This window comes from Somniosus microcephalus, chromosome 2 (assembly GCF_052327205.1).
Source record: "Somniosus microcephalus isolate GS21.2 chromosome 2, FLI_Smic_1.0, whole genome shotgun sequence".
Classification (NCBI taxonomy): Eukaryota; Metazoa; Chordata; class Chondrichthyes; order Squaliformes; family Somniosidae; genus Somniosus; species Somniosus microcephalus.
The window spans coordinates 184,935,776-184,959,071 of record NC_140988.1 but is presented as its reverse complement, the minus strand read 5'-3'; the positions used below and the strand labels follow the sequence as shown (position 1 = coordinate 184,959,071).

At 45.5% G+C, this 23,296-nt stretch overlaps 2 protein-coding genes across 3 annotated transcripts in view; one reads left to right on the top strand and one right to left on the bottom strand.

Moving 5' to 3' along the window:
* The window catches only part of zcchc4 (zinc finger, CCHC domain containing 4), a 104,230-nt gene that overhangs the window by 21,574 nt on the left and 59,360 nt on the right, over window positions 1–23,296 (bottom strand). For both annotated transcript variants that reach the window (XM_085967998.1, XM_085968007.1), the window contains 2 exons: window positions 6,701–6,773; window positions 2,528–2,678 (listed from right to left, as the gene is read on the bottom strand). In XM_085967998.1, the coding sequence (XP_085824124.1) occupies window positions 2,528–2,678; window positions 6,701–6,773 (224 nt within the window). The remainder of the gene's footprint in view (window positions 1–2,527; window positions 2,679–6,700; window positions 6,774–23,296) is intronic.
* LOC147123155 (zinc-binding protein A33-like) overlaps window positions 4,486–23,296 on the top strand; it is a 58,653-nt gene continuing 39,842 nt past the window's right edge. Inside the window, exons 1-2 of the mRNA XM_085968023.1 lie at window positions 4,486–4,678; window positions 21,790–22,074. Of these exons, the coding sequence (XP_085824149.1) occupies window positions 21,826–22,074 (249 nt within the window). The 5' untranslated portion in view covers window positions 4,486–4,678; window positions 21,790–21,825. The remainder of the gene's footprint in view (window positions 4,679–21,789; window positions 22,075–23,296) is intronic.

Here is a 23,296-nt window from a genome sequence, read left to right as displayed (position 1 = left end):
TGCTTACACACAAAGATATTTTAAAATTTATGTCCCGCTATCCTTTGATGCACCTCAACATTGAGCCAAACAAACCAGGTTCAAACCCTGCCTTGTGTTGAGTTAATCAATTTTAACCATGCCAATGTTCATGGTGGATACAACTGGCCTTAGTAAAACTGTGATCTATTATGCATGCAGGTAACGTGCATGTGACAGGATTGTGATGGCCCATCAGGACTTACTGTCCAGACTTGGGCATGTATAATAGCTCACTATGAGGAGAGAAAACTGAAGGAAAAAGCAGTGTGGTGGTGGAGCATGACATTTGACAATAGGGTGAATTGTCAATGAGACAGCTTGCGCAGTGGGAGCACTGATGTAGACAGTCATTTTTGAAGTGCCCGTTTCATGGAACTATCCTAAAGTATAAACAGGTCGGGTCCAGTAAATTGCAGGCAGCATAATCTAATACTGATTAGCTCCCAGATACAACTATAAACAAGCTATTCATCAACCAGAATCTGCAGTGTTCAGTATGATGGGGTAAATTCTTTGAGCTGACAGCTCCTATTCATACTGCATTTTATCAGTGCTTTTTTTTCAGTTTGTGAAAGCATTTAACTCTGGGTTTAAGCAAGTGTATACTTTTAAGATCTTTTAAATGTTCATTCATATTTGGAACAGATAACTTTTATTGCTTTCTTCCATCTTCTCCACAGCCAAGTTGAGAGTCCAAGGGGGAAAAATTCGGTATCGCCCCATTTGGGGCGCCATTATCGGCCGTGTGCAAAGTTTAGCGCCTGGCGCTAATGATCGCCTCCAACAGCAAACTTGGCTTTTATCGCCCCTGGAGGTGATTGGAGCGCTAAATCAGGCGCTACACACCTCTCTTAAGGCGCTACGGCTGAGGAGCGAGGCGCTACCTCACAGCGCTGGTGAAGCTCATGTGATGTCAGTCCACAATGGAACACAGACACACTGGCACTGTCCAATTCTTAAAGGGGAGTTCTGATGAATGGTCATCGACCTGAAACGTTAACTCTGTTTCTCTCTTCACAGATGCTGCTAGACGTTAACTCTGTTTCTCTCTTCACAGATGCTGCTAGACCTGCTGAGTTTCTCCTGCATTTTCTGTTTTTATCTTAAAGGGGAGGGTTGATCTTGCTCTCCATCCACATCCTGCTCATTGCAGCCTTGAATCTCGGCCTGAATCTCAGCCTGGAGAGACCTGTACTTCAAATCTGCTGGAAAGAACAAAGAAGGGAACCAGGGAAAGAGCTCAAGAGTGCAGACCCCACAGTCTCTTCTAAATCGATACAAGGAAGGTCAAATCAAAATAAACCTGCAAAGTGCTGCTCAATACCCAAAACTCCTTCACACAGTGTTGAATCTCTCCAGAAGTCTCTCTCTCTCTCTCAGACTGCGTGGTGCAAAAATGTCACCGACAAAAAAAGGCAGGAAGTGGTCACCTTTAAATAGCGCTCCCCTAGTCCCTTTCTGACAGCATAACGCTCCACTCAACCTGTCGTTGCTAGCGGCAGGCAGTAAGGCCGGGGGCGCCACTCAATATCTGGTCCGGGGCGTTGCGTACTCGACTGACATCACGATCTGCCGGCGCAGGAGATCGTGGCGGTAGTGTTTAGCGCCGCCGCAAAATGTCTAGTTAATTTTGCGAGTGGCGCAAACATCACTGCGCCCGGGCACTAGTTACTTTGCGCCCCACTTGGCGCCCTCTTAAGGCGCTAACGGGAGGTGCAAACAACTGAATTTTTCTCCGCAAATCTACAAATCACTAAAAGCTAGTGGACAGGTAGAATAAGTAATCAAAAAGGCTAATGGAATGTTGGCCTTTAGCTCAACGGGGCTGGAATACAAAGGTGAGGAACTGGTGCTTCAGTTATATAGAGCCTTGGTCAAACCCTATCTGGAGTATTGCGTTCAGTTTTGGGCACTGCACCTCAGGAAGGATATATTAGCTTTGGAGGGGATATAGTGCAGATTTACCAGAGTGATATCAGGGCTTACATGAGGGCAGATTGCATAAACTTGGCTTGTATTTCGTCAAGTATAGAAGATTGAGGGGTGATCGAGATGTTTAAAATGTTAAAAGGATTTGATAAGAGTAGATACGGAGAAACTATTTCCTCTGGTGGGGAAATCAAAACCAAGGGGACATAATCTTAAAATTAGAGCTAAGCCATCTGGGAGCAAAATCAGGAAGCCCACTTTCTCACACAAAGGGCAGTAGAAATCTGGAACTCGCTTCCCCCAAAAGGCCGTGGATGCGGCGACAATTGGAGTTTCCAAGACTGAGATTGATAGATATTTGTTAGGTAAGGGTATCAAGGGATACGGATAAAGGCGGGTAAATGGAGTTGAGGTGCAGAGAAGGACACCAAATAGGACCACCCTCCTTTAGTGTACCAATTAGATGATGGCAGAGCAGGCCCGAGGGGTGAATGGTCTACTCCTATTCCTAATGATCCTATGTACAAAATATTCTTCTTCCATACATTTGAATACACATCATACTGAGATTGCGTACCTTCATTCTGTGAAGTCTTCCATATACCAACAATCTTTTTGAAGCTGTGGGCTAGGGCCTCCACCAGGCCCCCAAATGGTGGGTCAGTCACCATAATAACAGGCTCTCCGGTGTCTTGACACAAGAATGTTTGAAATGCTTCAGAAGCAGACTATAAAAAGTTAATAAAAAGTGAATCAGTGTCCAGGCCACATATATAATTTACAAACAGGTTTTACAGCTTTACTGACAATTACATTTAAAAAATAAGATACATGAAATAAATATTAAAGACATTAGTACTTTGTTCTACAATATTTGGAATTTTATGGCCATTGCTTTGCCTTTTAACTGTGCAGTACCATTAATACATTTTAAAATATGTCATGGAAATAAAAGATTTACTCATTACATAGAATAATAATTGAAGATGTTGAAATGATCCAGATAAAGTGCATTAATTTTTGGAAACAATATAACGATATTAAATTATACAGTGCAACATGCAAATTAAGTCATTGTAGAAACGGTCACTAAGTCTTTGACTTTGCTTACAAACAAATATTTTTGAATTTGCATCCTGACATGGCCGAGAGGGAACAGCATGAAATACTTAACAACGACAACACACATTGCCCCCCCGACAGAATTAAATTCACATTCAGTTGAATTGCGCTACTTTAATTCCTTCCTCATTTTTAATAGGGGAGGCACATAGAAACGGGGATCTTCTACTGCAAACTGGCGACGTGATACAGGACAAGTTCTTTTGACGTACTGTTTTATTGCCATCTGTTCAAGCCTCGTGACTCTACATTTGGTCACAACAGTGTGAAGGTGGAGGGAAAAGCATGAAAGGGATTAGCACAGCAATGAGGAGGAAGTCAGGAACAGCACATTACTTCAGTTATATGGAGAGACTAGATAAGCTGGATTTGTTATCCTTAGAGCAGAGAAGGTTAAGGGGAGAATTAATGGAGGTGTTCAAAGTCATGAAGGGTTTTGATAGAGTAAATAAGAAGAAACTGTTTCCACTGGCAGGGGTGTCAGTAACCAGAGGACACAGATGTAAGATAATTGACAAAAGAACCAGGGGGGAGAGTAGGAGAATTTTTTTTACGCTGCGAGTTATGATGATCTGGAATGCACTGCACTGCCTGAAAGGGTGGTGGAAGCAGATTCAATAGTAACTTTCAAAAGGGAATTGTGTATATATACTTGAAAAGGATAAATTTGCAAGGCTATGGGGGAAGAACAGGGGAGTGGGACTAATTGGATAGCTCTTTCAAAGAGCTGGCACAGGCATGATGGGCAGAACGGCCTCCTTCCTTGCTGTATGATTCTACGAACACATGGAGGGGCCCAGCTGGAACAAAGGCAGCATTACTGGTAGATGGCCTGGCTTATCCAGTACTATTAAATAATGAAGCCGCAAGTTGTGAAAACATTTACTTTTATATTTAAGTTATAAAATTGAATTAAAATCAGAAATATGTTGTATCTGTCTTTTCACAGCAATGTTTCAACTTTGTTTTGTCCAGTTAAAATCTCCTGAATCAAGATGTATGAATTCTCCAGCTAGTCTATTAATACGCTTAGTCACCAACTTCATCAACAGCAAGAAATCAAGCCAATTCTGTTCAGCCAATCACCAGCACATGAAGTGTTATCAGGAGACAACATTGAGAATATATGTTGCTTGTTTTACACGGCCAATTGTAAAGGACGAAAATAAATACTCAGAAGTTTTTAATCAACTAAAACCTGCAGCTCCAGCAGTTTCAACGCTAAATTTCCTTATAAAATTTCAAAATATTCATCTTGAAGGTGCTTACCATATGCATTTAATTGTAATGAAATTTAAATATTTCACTTCTAAACTCCTCCACAGTTTAACACTCATAAGTGCTTATCTTGTTTGGATCTCAATACACCCTCCGGTCTGGAGAGACGGAGGAGGAGGAGCAAAACAGGAACAGCAGAATAGAAAACGTGAAAGTATACAGGTATAAAAAGCTTCAACCTTTGTACTGCGTGCTTCATAATCTAAGAATTGAGAGAGAACAGAGACGGGTGTGACTGGTTTACAGATTGGACTCGAGACCAACAGAACTAAGGAAACAGAAAAGAGTTCTGAATCTCTGAAAATCAGATAAAGACCAGGGGAAAGTGGTAAGGTGAAGTTTTAAATTGGACGCTACACAAAATATAGTAAATGCTTACAGCTCTAATAACATCAAATAAACAGTGAAAAGTGATCAGTTATTACTTGTGCAGTAACTAATAGAGTTATACAAACAGAATCAATGTTAGATTGTTTGTGTAGTGCTTAATTCTGAATAGCTAGAATGGAACTCTAGCAATACTATGCACCTAGCCTAATTGGCGGTTTGCCTGGTTTCTAAGTGATGTCGCAGCAAGGATCTATAAATTGAGTTAAAGGTACATGATAAACTAGATTAATGGATGAATACAGCTTGAAGCATAGAAAAAATACATTCAATAGATATTGTATGTGCTTGAATAGATAGATAATTAACATTTCTTATGGGGCACGAGAGAGAAAGCCAGTATAACAAGGGCAAGGTATCAAGAAGTAGGGGATATAATTTAAGGATTAGAAGTAAGCATGGAATTCAGATAGAACGATTTCACACAAAGTGAAGCATTTTTATGGAATGCATATGGAATAAATTATCAGGAAAGACTTTAAAGCAAGCAATATAAATGGATTCAGGAAACAACCAGAAGCATCCATGGAGAATAAGAGGTTTGAAATACATGGTCCACTGGTGCCTGACATTTACACTGCTAAATCTGGCTCCTTTATCCCAGCCGGAGAATCACAGACCCATGAAAAACAGGGTCTGCGAGTCTGCCTCCAGAATTAGGAAGTTGGATTTATCAACGTAAATGTTGGGAGCAGTCCCAGAATCCAAACTGAAGCAGCACCAGTGTAAAAGAGGCTGTAAAGAGACTCACAGAGCTGAATTAGTTTTTATTGGAAAAAAGGATAAGGGGGAAGTGATTCAGGTCCTTAAAAGGCGAGCGGAACTGCAGATGGAAGCAGACTATTTAATCTGGACTCAGCTTAGAACTAGAAGGCACACATACAAAATTAACAAACCTCAAGTGGTTCTGGTACACATCAGATGGTTCCCAGCAAAAGCAGTTATTGATTTGCTAATTTAAAAAGAGAGCTGCATAAATGCAAGCCTCAAACAGGATAGCATATCAGGAGAAGTACATTTGCTTTAAAGTATTCCCCCACTGCCTATTGAAAGCCAATATATAGTAAATGGCTAAGTGTTGTGCAAAAGCTTGTTCTACACAGGGTTAGAATCATAGAATGGTTTCAGCACAGAAGGAGGCCATTCAGCCCGTCGAGCCCGTGCCGGCTCTCTGTAAGAGCACTTCAGCTAGTTCCACTCCCCCGCCCTTTCCCCGTAGCCCTGCAAATTTTTTTCCTTCAGGTACTTATACAGTTTCCTTTTGAAAGCCACGATTGAGTCTGCCTCCACCACCCTTTCAGGCAGTGCAGTCCAGATCATAACCACTCGCTGTGTAAAAAAGTTTTTCCTCATGTCGCCTTTGGTTCTTCTGCCAATCAACTTAAATCGGTGTCCTCTGGTTCTGAACCCGTCCGCCAATGGGAACAGTTTCCCTCTATCTACTCTGTCTAAACACCTCGTGATTTTGAACACCTCTATCAAATCTCCTCTCAACCTTCTCTGCTCTAAGGAGAATAACCCCAGCTTCTCCAGTCTATCCAGTTAACTGAAGTCCCTCATCCCTGGAACCATTCTTGTAAATCGTTTCTGCACCCTCTCTAATTGACTGCAATGGGGGCAAGTTGCTGGTCGACTTGATTGCAAATTATCCTGGGATCTGGCAGCTTTGGCTCAACTCCCAGACCCCATTGCAATTAATGGCAGCACTCCAGAATTCCTCCCCTTTACTGGGATGGCTGACGGGCAAGGAGATCCAACATGCTAAATTTGCAACTGAGTAAGAAAGTACTTTTTTTTAAATCAAAAGAATATTTTTATAAATATACTTTCTTTAAATAGACGATGGGGGGTCTACTTTGAACAAAAGTACTTCCGTTAGACTTCCCTTGGCCTTTAAGGAAACTTTACATTAGCAATGCACCAATATAATCAGATACCGCACTTCATACACGCTGGCACCTACCTTTCCCCCAAAGAAATAATGATTAAACATGTTGTAGTGGCAAAACAACTCCTCTGAATAAAACTGGGAATATCTAAAGTCAAAAAACAAAAAGAAAAAGTATATTTATTATTACAGGGATCCTCACAAATTGTACACATGGGCACTGGAACATGAAAATTAAATAAGGCAGCTGTTAAAAATACACATCTTTTTTTAGAGGGTGAGTTTTGTACACATCAAGGTGAGAGAGATAGATATATCAGTACAGGGACCTTGGACATTTTATCACATTTCACACCCACTGTCAGCATCAAACCCTCCTTCAGGACTTGAGCACATAATCTAGTAATGAAATGTTAAACCAAGGCCCCATCTGTCTGTTCAGTGACACTATCTGAAGATGAACATGTGAGTTCTCCTGGTGACCCAGTCAATGTCCATTCAATTTTTTCAATTCAATTCAAATCACTTTATTGGCATGACAAGTTACATCTTATGTTGCCAAAGCATCGGAAAACATTCATGTTTGTTCACAAAAATACAGATCTATCCATACAGTGTATAAACAGATATATCCCTGAGTGTATAAATATACTTTCATATAATTTATATATACTCTTATCTTATATTTAGTGGTTGTCCCTCTGTTTATGGCAAGCTGTAACATAGTGTGCCGCTAGTGTTACGCAATTTCTCTCTTCCCCTAGTAGGTATGGGAGTTTTTGGTCGTCATTCAAATTTCTGAATTCCGGGCATATTTTTGTAAATTTTGGGTAGAAATTCTCCCTTATGCCCTGATATTTTCTACAAGCTGTGAGGAAGTGCATCTCTGTCTCCACCACTCCCTGACTGCAGTGAGAGCATATCCTGTCCTCTCTTGGTAGCCGGGTCTGCCTGTATCTACCTTTTTCGATCGCCAGGCTATGTTCACTAAGTCTGTACATTGTCAAGATTTTTCTCAGTTTGCTGTCCTTTACCATGGTCAGGTAATCAGCTATGTTGTATTGTCTGTTTAGGGTCAAGTAGCAATTGAGTTTGCTTTGGGTTTTTGTTGTTTCTGCCCAATATGTCAGATATTTTTCCTTTTGCTTAGCGACGATTGTGTTGGGTCGAATTCTTTGTGTTACGCTGTCACTGTCCTGGGGCTGGTTATTGTTAGTAGTGTTAGTAGTTACTTCACTGAGTCCCAGGACTAGTTGACTGAGGGTATTCTTCTTGGCATTTCAGGGCGTCGTAGTGATAGCATTGGGGGTTGCTCATTTCTAGGTGTTTCCAAAATTTGGTGGCTCTTTTTTGGATAGTGATTATTAATGGATATTGGCCTAGTTCTGCCCTGCATGCATTGTTTACTGTTTTCCTTTGAGTCCGGAGGTTACTTTTACAGAATTCTGCATGTAGGATCTCAATTGGGTGTTTGTCCCATTTTGCGAATTCTTGTTGTGTTAGCGGTCCCCACACCTCACTGCCATAGAGTGCAATTGGTTCAATTACTGATTTGAAAAGTGCAAGTGTGTGGATAGTGAGTGAGGTCAGGGTTGGGTTCAGCCGTCATGCTCTCCCCTCTCTTTACCCCCATGTTTGAATGGACTGTTGACACTCACTTGTCAAAGCTCACACGTGAATAAAGGTCACTTGGTTCAGTGGAAGCATTCTTGCATCAGAAGATTGTAGATTCAAGCCCCACTCAAAGCAAAGCATATATCTGAAGCTAGAAAGAAAGATAGCTTAACGTTTTGGGTAGAGATTCTTTGTCAGAACCCTATTGAAGAACTTTACCCAAAACATCAACTTTTTTTTTCAGATGCAGACAGACCTACTGTGTGCAGCAATTTCTTTTCATTATCATTATCCAGAAAACCTGATTTAAAAGTCAAAAGTAACCCTGTTGACAGAGCCAAACAGAAATCAGGGTTTCCTTGGCAACCATGTGCTTATAGATTTGGTTACCCAGCCGATCCTCAGCTGCTCTCCGTAAAGGGAAAAATAACACCCTTCATTGCTTCTTCTTCCCTCCTCTCCCTGTCCCCCCACCGTCCCATCATCCCACACTTCTACCCGTCTGCAATTGATTGCAGTTCCTTATCTTAGTTACGAATCTGGAATATATAAACTTGGCACCCAGCCCAAGCAACCTGAAACTGGTATTTCAATTACTCGTTGCAGCAAAGAGTGTGTTTACGACTTATTTTCATTTCCAGAAATAGGTACGGTAGTGCAGTGATTATATTAATGGACTAATATTCCAGAAAATGCAAGTTCAAATCCCACCTTAGCAGTTTGAGAATTTGAATTCAATTTTAAAAAATCTTGAAATAAAAAGCTGGTATCGGTAAAACTGAACATGAAGCTGTCGGATTGTTGTAAAAATCCAAAGGGTTCATTGTCATTAGGGAAGGAAACTTGCCGTCCTTACCCAATCTGGACTATATGTGACTCCAGTCAAGGCTTCTTCGGCAGCACCTCCCAAACCCGCAAAATCTACCACCTAGAAGGACAAGGGCAGCAGGCGCATGGGAACATCATCACCTGCAAGTTCCCCTCCAAGTCACACACCATCCTGACTTGAAAATATATCACTGTTCCTTTATCATCGCTGGGTCAAAATCTTGGAACTCCCTCCCCAACAGCAGTGTGGGATTACCTTCACCTCACGGACTGCAGCGGTTCAAGAAGGCGTCTCACCATCACCTTCTCAAGGGCAACTAGGGATGGGCAATAAATGCTGGCCTTGCCAGCGATACCTACATCCCATGAACCAATAAAAAAAAGTCCCACACCAGCATGGATGTTTTAACTGCCCTCTGAAGTGCCCTAACCGCCAACACGAGTCTCGCATGGTGTGTTGCCTCCCTAGTGACAGGGTAAAGGACATCACTGGGAGGGTGCACAACATACTTGCCTTCATTAGCCGAGGCATAGAATATAAGAGCAGGGAGGTTATGATGGAGCTGTACAAAACGCTAGTTAGGCCACAGCTGGAATACTGTGTGCAGTTCTGGTCGCCACACTATAGGAGGGATGTAATTGCATTGGAGAGGGTGCAGAGGAGATTTACCAGGATGTTACCTGGGCTGGAGCACTTCAGCTATGAAGAGAGACTGGACAGGCTGGGGTTGTTTTCCTTAGAGCAGAGAAGGCTGAGGGGGGGACCTGATTGAGGTGTACAAAATTATGAGGGGCATAGATAGGGTAGATAGAAAGGAACTTTTCCCCTTATTAGAGGGGTCAATAACCAGGGGACATAGTTTCAAGATAAGGGGCAAGAGGTTTGGAGGGGGTTTGAGGAAGAACTTCTTCACCCAGAGGGTGGTTGGAATCTGGAACTCACTGCCTGAAAGGGTGGTAGAAGCAGGAACCCTCACAACATTCAAGAAGCATTTAGATGAGCACTTGAAATGCCATAGCATACAAGGCTACGGACCAAGTGCTGGAAAATGGGATTAGAATAGACAGGGCTTGATGGCCGGTGCGGATGCGATGGGCCGAAGGGCCTCCTTCTGTGCTGTATAACTCTATGACTCTTTTGCGGGGGAAAGAGGAACAGCCAGAAGTTATGGTCCATGTTGGAAGCAATGACGTAGGTTGGAAAAGGGTTAAGGCCCTACAGCCAGAGTTTCAAGAGCTAAAAAAAAATCAAAATCAAATCAACTTTTATTGTCATTGTTAGTGCACAAGTGCAGTACAACGAAATGTAGGCTTGCGACTCCTGAGAGTGTACATTTGGATTAAGACATTTAAACATTCAACATACATTTGGCTTGTAGTATATTAACATAAACATAACCATAATAAAATGCATTGGCAGATGTGCAGGCTTTAGAGTTTCTTTGTGGAGTTCAGTAGGATGACAGCCCTGGGAAAGAAGGTGTTCCTAAATCTGTTCGTACGGGTGCGAATGCATCTGTAGCGTCTCCCAGATGGCAGGAGGGTGAACAGACTGTGGCTGGGGTGGGTAGGGTCTTTGATGATGGACCGTGACCTCCGTAGACAGCGTTTCTGGTATATGTGCTCTATGGTCGGTAGCCGGGTGCCGGTAATGCGTTGGGCAGTTTTGACTACCCGCTGCAGGGCTTTCCGGTCATAGTAGCTACAGCTGCCATACCATACTGTGATACAGTTTGTCAGGATGCTCTCTATAGTGCAGCAGTAAAAGTTAGAGAGGATCAGGGGTGACAGGTTACATCCCTTCAGCCTCCTTAGGAAATATAGGCGCTGCTGGGTCTTCTTCACCAGAGAGGAGGTATTGAGGGACCAGGAAAGGTCATCCGTGATGTGGACTCCGAGGAACTTAAAGCTGTCCACCCTTTCCACCGCAGCCCCATTGATGTGGATGGGGGCGTGACTTCCGCCTTTGGACTTCCTGAAGTCCACAATCATTTCTTTGGTTTTCTTGATATTGAGGGCCAGGTTGTTATCGGCGCACCACTTCACGAGATGCTGGACCTCCTCCCTGTAGGCTGACTCATCGTTGTTGGTGATCTGGCCTACTACCGTAGGGAGGAAGTTAAAGAGCAGAATCTCAAAAGGTAGTAATCTCTGGATTACTCCCAGTGCCACATGCTGATTAGTATAGGAGCAGTAAGATAAGACAGGTTAACATGTGGCTGGAGAAATGGTGCCGGAGGGAGGGCTTCAGATTCCTGAGGCATTGGGACCAGTTTTGCAGCAGGAGAGAGCTGTACTAGATGGATGGGTTGCACCTCAACAGGGCTGGGACCAATGTCCTTGCAGGGAGGTTAACTGTGCTGTGGGGGAGGGTTTAAACTAATCTAGAAGGAGGAGGGACACCAGGATGAAGCATTAGCGAAGAGATACAAGGTGCACAGAGGACTGGGAGAGAAAAGCAGCATTAGAATAAAGAGTTATTCAGAAATAGGAGTGATCAGACAGAGGAGAAATATGAGGCAAACTAAGGTGGGTTTGGAGTGCACATGTGCAAATGTCTTGAGCGCAGTCAATAAGGCTGGTGATCTGCAGGCACAAGTAGCCATTGGAATTATGATATAATGGCAATTACGGAGACCTAGCTCAAACAAGGGAAGGAATGCGCATTTATTATTTCTGGCTACAATATATTCTGGAAAGATAGGGAAGGAAAAAAAAGGAGTGGAGTAGCAGTATTAATCAAAGATACTGTTACAGCACTAGAAAGAAACTTTGTACTTGAGGGTTCAAAGTCAGTATCTATTTGGTTAGAATTAAGTAATAGAGGAGCTATTACACTGCTGAGCGGGAAGGAGATAAAGAAGCAAATGTGCAGAAAGATGCAAGAGCTTTAGAGTCGTGATAATGGGAGACTTCAACTATCCAAATATAGACTGGGAAAATAACAGTGTAAAAGGCAAAGAGGGGGGAGAAATTCCTGAAATGTATACAAGAGAACTTTCTTGAACAGTAATTTTCCAGGCCAATGAGGAAGCAAACAAGCAAGCAGATCTAGTTCTATGGAATGAAGTAAGGCAAGTGGAGCATGTTTCAGTAGGAGAGCATGAGAAACAGTGATTACTATCATTAGGTTTAGAGTAGTTATGGAAAAGGACATGGTGTCGAGCTTCTTGAGTGTTGTTGGAGCTGCACTCATCCAAGCAAGTAGAGATTATTTCATCACTCTCCTGACTTATGCCTTGTAGATGGTGGAAAGGCTTTGGGGACTTAGATGAGACACTCGCCACAGAATACCCAGCCTCTGACCTGCTCTTGTAGCCACAATATTTATATGGCTGGTCCAGTTAAGTTTCTGGTCAATGGTGATGGCCAGGATGGTAATGCCGTTGAATGTCAAGGGGTGGTGGTTAGACTCTCTCGTTGGAGATAGTCATTGCCTGGCACTTCCGTGGCGCGAATGTTACTTGCCACTTATCAGCCCAAGCCTGAATGTCGTTCAGGTTTTGCTGCATGCGGGCATGGATGGCTTCATTATCTGAGGAATTGCGAATGGAACTGAACACTGCAATCATCAGCGAACATCCCCAGTTTTGACCTTATGATGGAGGGAAGGTCATTGATGACGCAGCTGAAGATGGTTGAGCCTAGGACATTGCCCTGGGGAACTCCTGCAGCAATGTCCTAGAGCGGAGATGATTGGCCTCCAACAACCACAACCATCTTCCTTTGTGCTAGGTATAACTGCAGCCAGTGGAGAGTTTTCCTCCAGATTCCCATTGACTTCAATTTTACTAGGGCTCCTTGATGCCACACTTGATTAAATGTTGCCTTGATGTCAAGGGCAGTCACTCTCGCCTCACCTCTGAAATTCAGCTCTTTTGCCCATAATTGGACCTAGGCTGTAATGAGGTCTGGAGCAGAGTGGTCGTGGCGGAACCTAAATTGAGCATCGATGAGCAGGTTATTGCTGTGTAAGTGCCGCTTGATAGCAATGTCGACGACACCTTCCATCAGTTTGCTGATGATTGAGAGTAGACTGATGGAGCAGAAATTGGCTGGATTGGATTTGTCCTGCTTTTTGTGGATAGGACATACCTGGGCAGTTTTCCACATTGTCGGTTAGATGCCAGTGTTGTAGCTGTACTGGAACAGCTTGGCTAGAGGCACGTCTAGTTCTGGAGCACAAGTCTTCAGCACGACGGCCTGGATGTTGTCGGGGCCCACAGCCTTTGCTGCATCCAGTGTGCTCAGCCGTTTCTTGATATCACGTAGAGTGAATCGAATTGGCTGAAGACTGGCTTCTCTGATGGTGGGGACCTCAGAAGTAGGCCGATAGGGATCATCCACTTGGCACTTCTGGCTGAAGATGGTTGCAAATGCTTCCGCCTTGTCTTTTGCACTCGCAAGTTGGCTCCGCCATCATTGAGGATGGGTATGTTCATGGAGCTGCCTCCTCCGGTTAGCTGTTTAATTGTCCACCACCATTTACGACTGGATGTGGCAGGACTGCAGAGCTTTGGTCTAATCCGTTGATTGTGGGGTCTTTTTGCTCTGTCTATAGCATGCTGCTTCTGCTGTTTAGCATGCATGTAGTCCTGTGTTGCAGTTTCCCCAGGTTGGCACTTCATTTTTAGGTACGCCTGGTACTGCTCCTGACATGCTCTTCTACACTCCTGATTGAACCAGGGTTGGTCCCCTGGCTTGATGGTAATGGTAGAGTGAGGGATATGCCAGGCCATGAGGTTACAGATTGTGGCGGATGACAACTTTGCTGCTGCTGATGGCCCATAGCACCTCATGGATGCCCAGTTTTGAGCTGCTAGATCTGTTCTGAACCTATCCCATTTAGCACGGTAGTAGTGCCACACCACACGATGGAACGTGTCCTCAGTGTGAAGACGGGACTTCATCTCCACAATGACTGTGCGGTGGTCACTGCTACCAATACTGTCATGGGCAGATGCATCTGCAACAGGTAGATTGGTGAAGACGAGGTCAAGGCAGTTTCTCCCCTTGTGTTAGTTCTCTCACCACCTGCCGCAGACCCAGTCTGGCAGCTATGTTCTTCAAGACTCAGCCAGCTCGGTCAGTAGTGGTGCTACCGAGCCACTCTTGGTGATGGACATTGAAGTCCCCCACCCAGAGTACATTCTGTGCCCTTGCTACCCTCAGAGCTTCTTCCAAGTGGTGTTCCACATGGAGGAGTACTGATTCATCAGCTGAGGAAGAGCGGTAGGTGGTAATCAGCAGGAGGTTTCCTTGCCCATGTTTGACCTGAAGCCATGAGACTTCATGGGTCCAGAGTCAATGTTGAGTACTCCTAGGGCCACTCCCTCCCGACTGTATACCACTGGGAGGGAGGGAGTGGCCCTAGGACATACCCAGGGCTGATGATGGAGGAGTCTGGGACATTGGTTGAATGATATGATTCTGTGAATATGACTATGTCAGGCTGTTGTTTGACTAGTCTGTGGGACAACCCTAACCCTCCTAAAGTGCAAGAGTTTTATTTAATACTATTGGGTTGTAAATACTGACCAAAAGACCTTACTACCCCTTTAACTGATAGAAAGAGAGATAAGCAGGCTATGGGGAGGTATAAAGAAAGATTGGTAGGTATCACCTCTGTTTAAAAGCGGATAATGGGGTAAACAAGGTAACTATAGACCAGTCAGCCTAACTTTGGTAGTGGATAAGCTACTGTAAACCATAATATGAGCTCAAATTAAAACCTGCCTTGAAAGAAAAATCAGCTTAATTAAAGACAGACAGAACAGATTTGAGGAGATAATGAAATATATTGATAAAAGAAATGGAGTGGATGTTGTTCATATGGATTTTCCAAAGGCTTTTGAAAAGATGCCGCGTAGGGGGCTTGTTGATAACATTAAGGCACACAGTATTAAAGGAAGTGTGACAGCGTGGATAGGTAGTTTGTTAGAGACATAAAACAGAGCAGTGGCTAATGGATGTTTTTCAGATTAGAGGGATGTAAATGGTGATGTCCGTGGAAAAAAAGGATGCATTTTATTAATAGAAGCATAGGCCGGAACTTTCCCCTAAAAAATGGGTGGGTTTGGAGCATGGGGCAGTTAAAGTGTCATAAATGGGATTCCTGACCTGATCCCTGTTTTGCCAGAGGTGGGACGGGGGGCAGCCGACCAATCTGCTCCCAGGGGGTCGTACCACAACTTAAATGTTGTAATGAGGCTGGAAGCCTCTTTATTCCCCTCCATTTTGTGTTTAATTGCATGGTGGCCAGCCCGGATCCTCTCTCCTCCCCTCCCCCACCCCCGCCGATCCCCGGCCGGCACCCCCCCCCCCCCCAATCCCTGGGCGAATCCCCCCCCCACCACACCCCACCATCCCTGACCCCTGCCGATACTCTTCCCCCCTCCCGATCCCCGACCCCTGCCGATGCTCTCCCCCCACCTCCCGATCCCTGACCCCTGCCGATGCTCTCTCCCCCCCTCCCGATCTCCGACCCCTGCCGATGCTCTCCCCCCCCTCCCGATCCCCGACCCCTGCCGATGCCCTCTCCCCCCGCCGATGCTCTCTCCCCCCGCCGATGCTCTCTCCCCCCTCCCAATCCCCGACCCCTGCCGATGCTCTCTCCCCCCTCCCAATCCCCGACCCCTGCCGATGCTCTCTCCCCCCTCCCAATCCCCGACCCCTGCCGATGCTCTCTCCCCCCTCCCAATCCCCGACCCCTGCCGATGCTCTCTCCCCCCTCCCAATCCCCGACCCCTGCCGATGCTCTCTCCCCCCTCCCAATCCCCGACCCCTGCCAATGCTCTCTCCCCCCTCCCAATCCCCGACCCCTGCCAATGCTCTCTCCCCGATCCCCGACCCTCGACCCCTGCCAATGCTCTCTCCCCCTCCCGAGCCCCAACCCCTGCCGATGCTCTCTCCCCCCTCACGATCCCCCCTCCCGATCCCCGACCCCTGCCGATGCTCTCTCCCCCCCTCCCGATGCTCTCTCTCCCCCTCCCGATGCTCTCTCTCCCCCCGATGCTCTCTCCCCCCTCCCGATCCCCGACCCCTGCCGATGCTCTCTCCCCCCCTCCCGATGCTCTCTCTCCCCCTCCCGATGCTCTCTCTCCCCCCGATGCTCTCTCCCCCCTCCCGATCCCCGACCCCTGCCGATGCTCTCTCCCCCCCTCCCAATCCCCGACCCCTGCTGATGCTCTCTCTCCCCCGATCCCCGACCCCTGCCGATGCGCTCTCCCCCCTCCCGATCCCCGACCCCTGCCGATGCTCTCTCCCCCCTCCCGATCCCCAACCCCTGCCGATGCTCTCTCCCCCCTCCCGATCCCCGACCCCTGCCGATGCTCTCTCTCTCCCCCCGATCCCCGGCCCCTGCCGATGCATTCTCCCCCCTCCCGATCCCCGACCCCTGCCGATGCTCTCGTCCTCCCTCCCGATCCCCGACCTCTGCCAATTGCCGATCCTCCTCCCGCGATCCCTCCCCTGGACCAGCCCCTCGCTTCTGAGGCCTACCAATCCGCAGCCAGCCAGCTTCTCAATCTGGCTGGCTGCGGGCAGGAATCCGAGGCCTCACATTCAAATCAGGCCCTGCCGTTAAAGTCGGCAGGGCCCGCGGGAAACCCGGCCTCTCGGGTTTCCCGACCACCTCGGAGGCCCCCCGCCCCCAACCCGCCTACCTAGGGAAAATTCCGGCCTAGTGCAAAGGTAATACTAAACCTAAACAAATCATTGGTTAAGCCACAATTAGAATGTTGGGTTTAGTTTTAAGCGCCCTACTTTAGGAAGGATTTCAAGGCCATGGCGGGGTACAGAAGAGGTTCACCAAGATGGTAGCAGGGATGAGAGGCGTTAAGTTATAAGGAGGGAATATAGTAATTGGAATTATTTTTCTTAGAACAAAAGAGGTTAAATAGAGGTTGATCGAGGTGTTCAAAATTATGAGAGGCCTTGTAAAATCTGTAAAAACTACTTCTAGTGCTTGGCAAGTTGACAACTAGAAGACATAATTTTAAAGCATCACCAAAAGAGTGAAGGGAGAGGTTAGGAGATTTTATTTTACGCAGACTGTGGTTAGGAGATGGATTGCCCCATCAGAAACAGGAGTGGAAGCAAAATCCTGTTAGATCCGTGGTTCAGTGGATAAATAATTACACGGATGCTGTACATAAACAAATAACAGGTCTTTACTGGAGGAGGGCAATCTCTAGACTGGAGTACAGAGGCATGCGCACAGCTTATATACCGGTGTGGTTACTGCCGGTACTACAGTATACAGGAGCTGTAAAAAGTAGTTCTGACTTAAAGCACATACACTACAATTCCTCCCTTTTTAGATTAATAATACCCCCTTAATATTCAAATAACAATTACATTTTTACATGTACATTCAATAACAAAAGTCCATTTATAGATTCAGTCTTTGGGGCAGCTTCCTGACCCTTTCAGGATAGCGCCTTTCCGGAGGTTCTTGTTCTTGGTGCAGAGGCGATTCTGACCCCCTTTCATTGGGTAGTTCATCGGGTTCCACTGCTACTGGGTCTGAAGTAAATACTACCGGTATGTCGGGTTCATCCTCAGGTACTCGAGACATGGGGTTGACGCATTCCTGTGATGCTAAGATCTGATCGACGTGGCGTCTCACAATGTTCTCCCCAACATCCACTGTGTACATTAATGGCCCCTGCCTTGTACATATTGTTCCGGGTTGCCACTTCTCTGTTCGATAGTCCCGGGCCAAGACTGGTTGCCCTACATTGAAGCTCCTTGTCGGCTTCTCGTTGATGTGCTGGAATTGTTTGTCCTCAACATTTCTTCGCACATTTGGTCTGAGCAAGTCCAGACGCGATCTCAACCTTCGGTTAAAAAACATCATGGCCGGGGTCTGGTTGGTAGCTGCATGTGTCGCGTTTCGGTAGGCTAATAAGAAATTGTCCATCTTATGCTGTAGTGGAATTTCCTCGTCGCACATGGCCTTTATCGCCTTCTTAAAGGTTTGTACGAACCTCTCAGCCAATCCATTGGTGGCTGGATGATATGGGGTGGATGTGTAATGCCTTACCCCATTCCTTTTCATGAATTTTTGGAACTCATCGGACACAAACTGTGGTCCATTATCAGAGCAGATCTGCTCTGGCAACCCATTTCTGGCAAATATGGTCCGTAGGACTGCAATCGTTTTCTCTGTAGTGGTTGAAGACATCTTTATCACCTCAGGACACTTTGAATGAGCATCCACTGCTATTAAGAACATTGAGTCCATGAATGGACCAGCAAAATCAATGTGCACCCGTTGCCATGGAGAGGAGGGCCACTCCCATGGGTGTAGAGGGGCATGTGGTGGTGCATTTTGGACCTTCTGGCATCCTAAGCAGCTCTTAGTTAGGTCTTCAATTTGTTGATCGATTCCCGGCCACCACACATAAGCCCTAGCTAGGCTTTTCATTTTCACTCCCCCCAGATGACCTTCATGTAGCTCATTTAGCACTCTCTCCCTTAACTTGGGTGGAATCACCACTCTAGATCCACACATCACTGTCCCCTGGCATACTGACAGCTGTTCCCTTCTGGATGAGAATGCTGGCAACAATGAGTCGCCATGTGTTGGCCATCCCCTCACCGTCAATTCATATACCCGTGACAGCGACGGATCATTGCGGGTCTCCTTCTCTATATCCGCGTTTGTTACTGGCAATCGTTCAATTATCGACAAATAAAATATCTCGATAGGGTCCACTGCTGGTGCTTCCTCCATTTCGGTGACATTATGTAGTTTCAGACAACCCAGCTCCTTGCTTCCGGAGTCTGTGTCACTTTTCTGTTCGTCTGAACCACTGTCCATCACCTGGTGTACCTTTTTGTACTTCTCCTGTGGAGATTTCTTACTGTTGGTTTTCTTCCCAGACCTGCAGACTCTTGCTATGTGTCCTGCTTTCCCACACTGTCTGCACACTTGGTCCTTGAACCAACAATCTTTCTGGTCATGTGTTGTTCTGCCGCAGCGATAGCACTTCCCTGTTCCATAGGTCATTTCGTTGGTGCCATATTCTTGCGGTCTCCATTGTATCTCTGCAGCGCCCCTTGCGGCTGCTTCGTGTGATACTGCCATACTGAAAGCTTTGTCCAGCGTAAGGTCCTTTTCTGATAGAAGCCGTTTCTGGGTTCCTTCACTTTGTAGCCCACACACAAACTTGTCCCTTAACGTGTCTGCTAGTCCCGCTCCAAACTGGCAGTATTTCGATAGCTTGCGCAGTTCCGTTAGGTACTCAGCATTGCTTTCGTCTTTGTGTTGGTTCCTTTTATGGAACTTAAATCGTTCTGCTATCAGCAGCGGTGTGGAGTTTAAGTGGTCCTGTAGGATTTCTACTATGCTTTCAAAATTCTTGTTTACCGGCTTCTCTGGGGTTATTAGATTTCGCAGTAACCCATAAGTTTTTGCACCCATGGAATTTAACAGAACCAGTGCTTTATTAGCATCTGGCACTTCATTCGCCCTGCAGTACACCTCAATACGTTCCACATATGTCGCCCAATCTTCGACTTCATTGTCGGACGTAGAGACACTGCCACTCTTCGGCATCCTTGGTTGTGCGTTAACTATCACCAATGGTGCCTCCCGCGCTTCCCCTTCTTCTCCGCTGGCACAAAATGGCATCTCCCGCGCTTTCCTTCCTTCCCGCGCTCGCCTGTCTTCTCCGCTGCGGCTTCGCAAAATGGCGTCTCCCGCGCTCTTCCTTCTTCTCCGTGGCTCAATGGCGCCTCCCGCGCTCTCCCTGCTTCTCCACGGCTCAATGGCGTCTCCCGCGCTCTCCCTGCTTCTCCGCGGCTCAATGGCGTCTCCCCTTGCTTCGCCCCGCGGACTCTGATCAGCCCGTGATCCCTGGCTGTGCTCTGCGCGTTCTTCTCTTGATATTTGTCGACGCCGCTCAGTCTAGAACCCGGCTGTTTCTTACCCTCTCTCTCTCTCCGGTTTTGCAGTATTTTTCCTCGACGCCGCTCGGTGATCAACCCCCGGCTGCGCCCTGCTCTCTTCACCCTTTTTCTTACCCCGTCGACGCTGCCCGGCTCTCTCTCTGCCGTCGGTCGGCTCCAGCCGCCGCTGCTCGGGAAGGGTCTGCTCTGGACCTGTCGTCGGTCTCTTACTGCTCGTTGTGGCTGGGGAACCAAGCCCGGCTCTCCACAGCCTCCCCAGTGAAGTTGGATCTCTGCCTGACTGCTGGGCGGTTGCTCGCGGTCGACGCCTGTGTTCCTGGACTCGACTATTTTTTTGTTTTTTTTTGTTTAATGTTGCAGGTAGATTCGCATCAACACTCGTCGCCACTGTTAGATCCGTGGTTCAGTGGATAAATAATTACACGGATGCTGTACATAAACAAATAACAGGTCTTTACTGGAGGAGGGCAATCTCTAGACTGGAGTACAGAGGCATGCGCACAGCTTATATACCGGTGTGGTTACTGCCGGTACTACAGTATACAGGAGCTGTAAAAAGTAGTTCTGACTTAAAGCACATACACTACAAATCCACTATAGCTTTTAAAAGGGAAGTGGATAAATGCTCGAAAGGAATGATTTACAAGGGTATAAGGAAACAGCTAGGGAAAGGGACAAAGCAGAAAGTTCTTTCAATGCTGGGATCAGCGCAATGGCCGAATGGCCTCCCTTCTGTGCTGCAAATTTCTATGATTTTATTTAACTTTCCAGTCAAACACAGAAGAATAGTAATATTAAATCACAACCATCCTTTAATTAATCATCACCCGTGAAGCAGCAGAAACAAAATCAGTCAACTATTCTCCTTCTGAAGAATCTCCTCACAATTATTCTAGATTCAAAGTCCTCTCCAGTCTATAGTTGGGATTTTGATCTTCGGACGTGCGTGATTAACTATCAATAAAATAACAGCAAGTGGTTGCCATAGCAGTTAGAAGTCCCAAGGCTACGTTTTGAACCAAAAATGTAAATAGGTAGGTTAAGTGTAAAGAGATGATAATATGTTAAAATGAATATTAATATTCTAACACCCTTTTCCTAAAGCTTTTAAGTTTCTGACTTGGCTGAGAAATAAGGAGTAAATTGATCTTGTGGAAAAACGATACCAGTTGACCTAGTTCATATCAAAATAAAATCAGATGACGCTTGTCCACAAGGCAAAAATCTGTTCAAACACGATTTAATGTCTTGAAATTTGAGTTTCTGGACAAGTAAATATTGAAAATATTTGTTGGAAGCATGGAATCATTTGAGTGCACGAGATTAAAAAAAACACTCAACCCTATAATCCAGCAGGTGTATTATACACAGCAGAAATATATATGAAAAGTTGTTCAGTATCTGTGAAAGGCAAACATAACTTGTCTCACCCTTTACTCCCTTTACAGGATTTACACTAGAACATTTTTTCAATAGCATGGAACTATGTTCTGGCAAACATGTTGCCAATCACCCTGAAGGCTCAATTTGGATCAGTCCACTTTTACCAAGGGGTAATGTATCTTTTAGAGGGGGGAGGGAGGGTGGTACACACACACACACATATACAACTAAGTTATCTAATGCATATGCTAGTCAGATTTATTCTGTAAACTGCTGATGATAAATTAAGAAACAGACCCTGAAGAAAGACAACATTAAAAAGAAATAGAGTCAAGTTACATATACTTATTCTGTCATACCTCTTATACAAACCAATCCAACAGTAGAGCTCTGCATGTGTTTACTTTGTTTCGATTCTGCAGGTTATCATTTATTCCCCTGCACGCAGTTTGATACTGATGGCAGACAACGCACAGCTCTTTTCTTCTAACCCTGCACAACAGCAACATGCTATCTGTTCAAAAGTTACTACAGAACTGGATTCTAACGCATGTGCAACCAGGGTGCAAGAGGAAAGGAGTGCGTCTCCAGTCCATTCGCAACTACTGAGGCACCAAGATTCAGGTGACAAAAAACTGCAGAAGTCCACAAGCTCAGCACTATCCTGGAATGCAGCAGAAAGGAGTACAGGGCAGCTATTACTACAGGTACTGTCTCCTTTGAAAAGATCCCCCCTTCTCTAGGGTGGGTAGTAATGAAACCTACAGCAACTCTTTATATCCCTTTGTCAATAATTGCCATTTTTGCTCTGCTTTCTTTCAAGTGCTGCAAAGCCATTCAAGTAAATTGATTTTTAAAGGAGCGCTATCTTCACGAAAAAACTGAGTGTTCTTTTGGAAGAGCAAAAAAAATGCAGAATTTTTGTCATGATGTCACGTGCAAGTGATGTGTTGATATGTTAGCGAGATTTATTTTACTGTGTCATATTGTAAACAGAAGGCTTGCCAAATTTAAAAGTGGGGCAAATGCCACTTTAAATTATTGTAGAAACCAAAATGTTACGGCGATCACAAGCCGAACACAGGAGCAGTGTTTTCTATTAGGAATGCAGCTTATACCTTTAAGCCTATGTACAAGTACTGTATTTTATAAAGGTGACATTACAAATTTTCTTTAATTCTTTTCATAAATATGGAGTGGCAGAATATTTGCTCTAGGAGAAGACTTATTTTAAGCTGTTGCCTGATCTGGATGGAAGTGGAGTTGCACCAACTTCCTGGTGCATTGTGAGAGAAAGATCCAGACAGGACTAACTCTGCTCATACGCGCACAGTCAGACACAATTTGTAAAATAAAACACTCTCTTTTGTTAGAACTGGAATGTGATTGAGCAGCTAAAGTTTAAAATGTGGTGTGAGAAATGAAGTCTAATAGGGCTACATTTGATAAGGTCTGAAAATGGGTGCAGGATCTCTATGCGCGATCTGCACGCGCCCATTGAAAGTAATACAGGCATCACGCAAAATTCACAGGGGGCCCAATTTCGTGAGAAGTGTGATCTCTATTTAAAGGTAGCCTGCAGTGTGAAACACAGTCTACATTTCTTAAAGAGGAGGTGCTTTCTGAAAGAAACACCTCATTGTTATTGTAGCAAAGGAACGTGGAAGGCAGCTATGGCTCAACAGGACAGAGAAAAGGCACCTATGTTCTCCGACGCATCACAGGCAGCCTTAGTGCAGGGGGTCGAAAGGAGGAGACCGGTCCTCTACCTGCAGGAGGCCCTTCAGACTCACTGTAAGGCAGCAGTGGGAGCAGATTGCTGAAGGGGTCAGTGACACCAGTCTTTCCCCAGGACCTGGATCCAGTGCCAAAAGAAGTCTAATGACCCCATGAGTGGTCAAGGTCAGTGAATGCATCTTCAAATGTCAT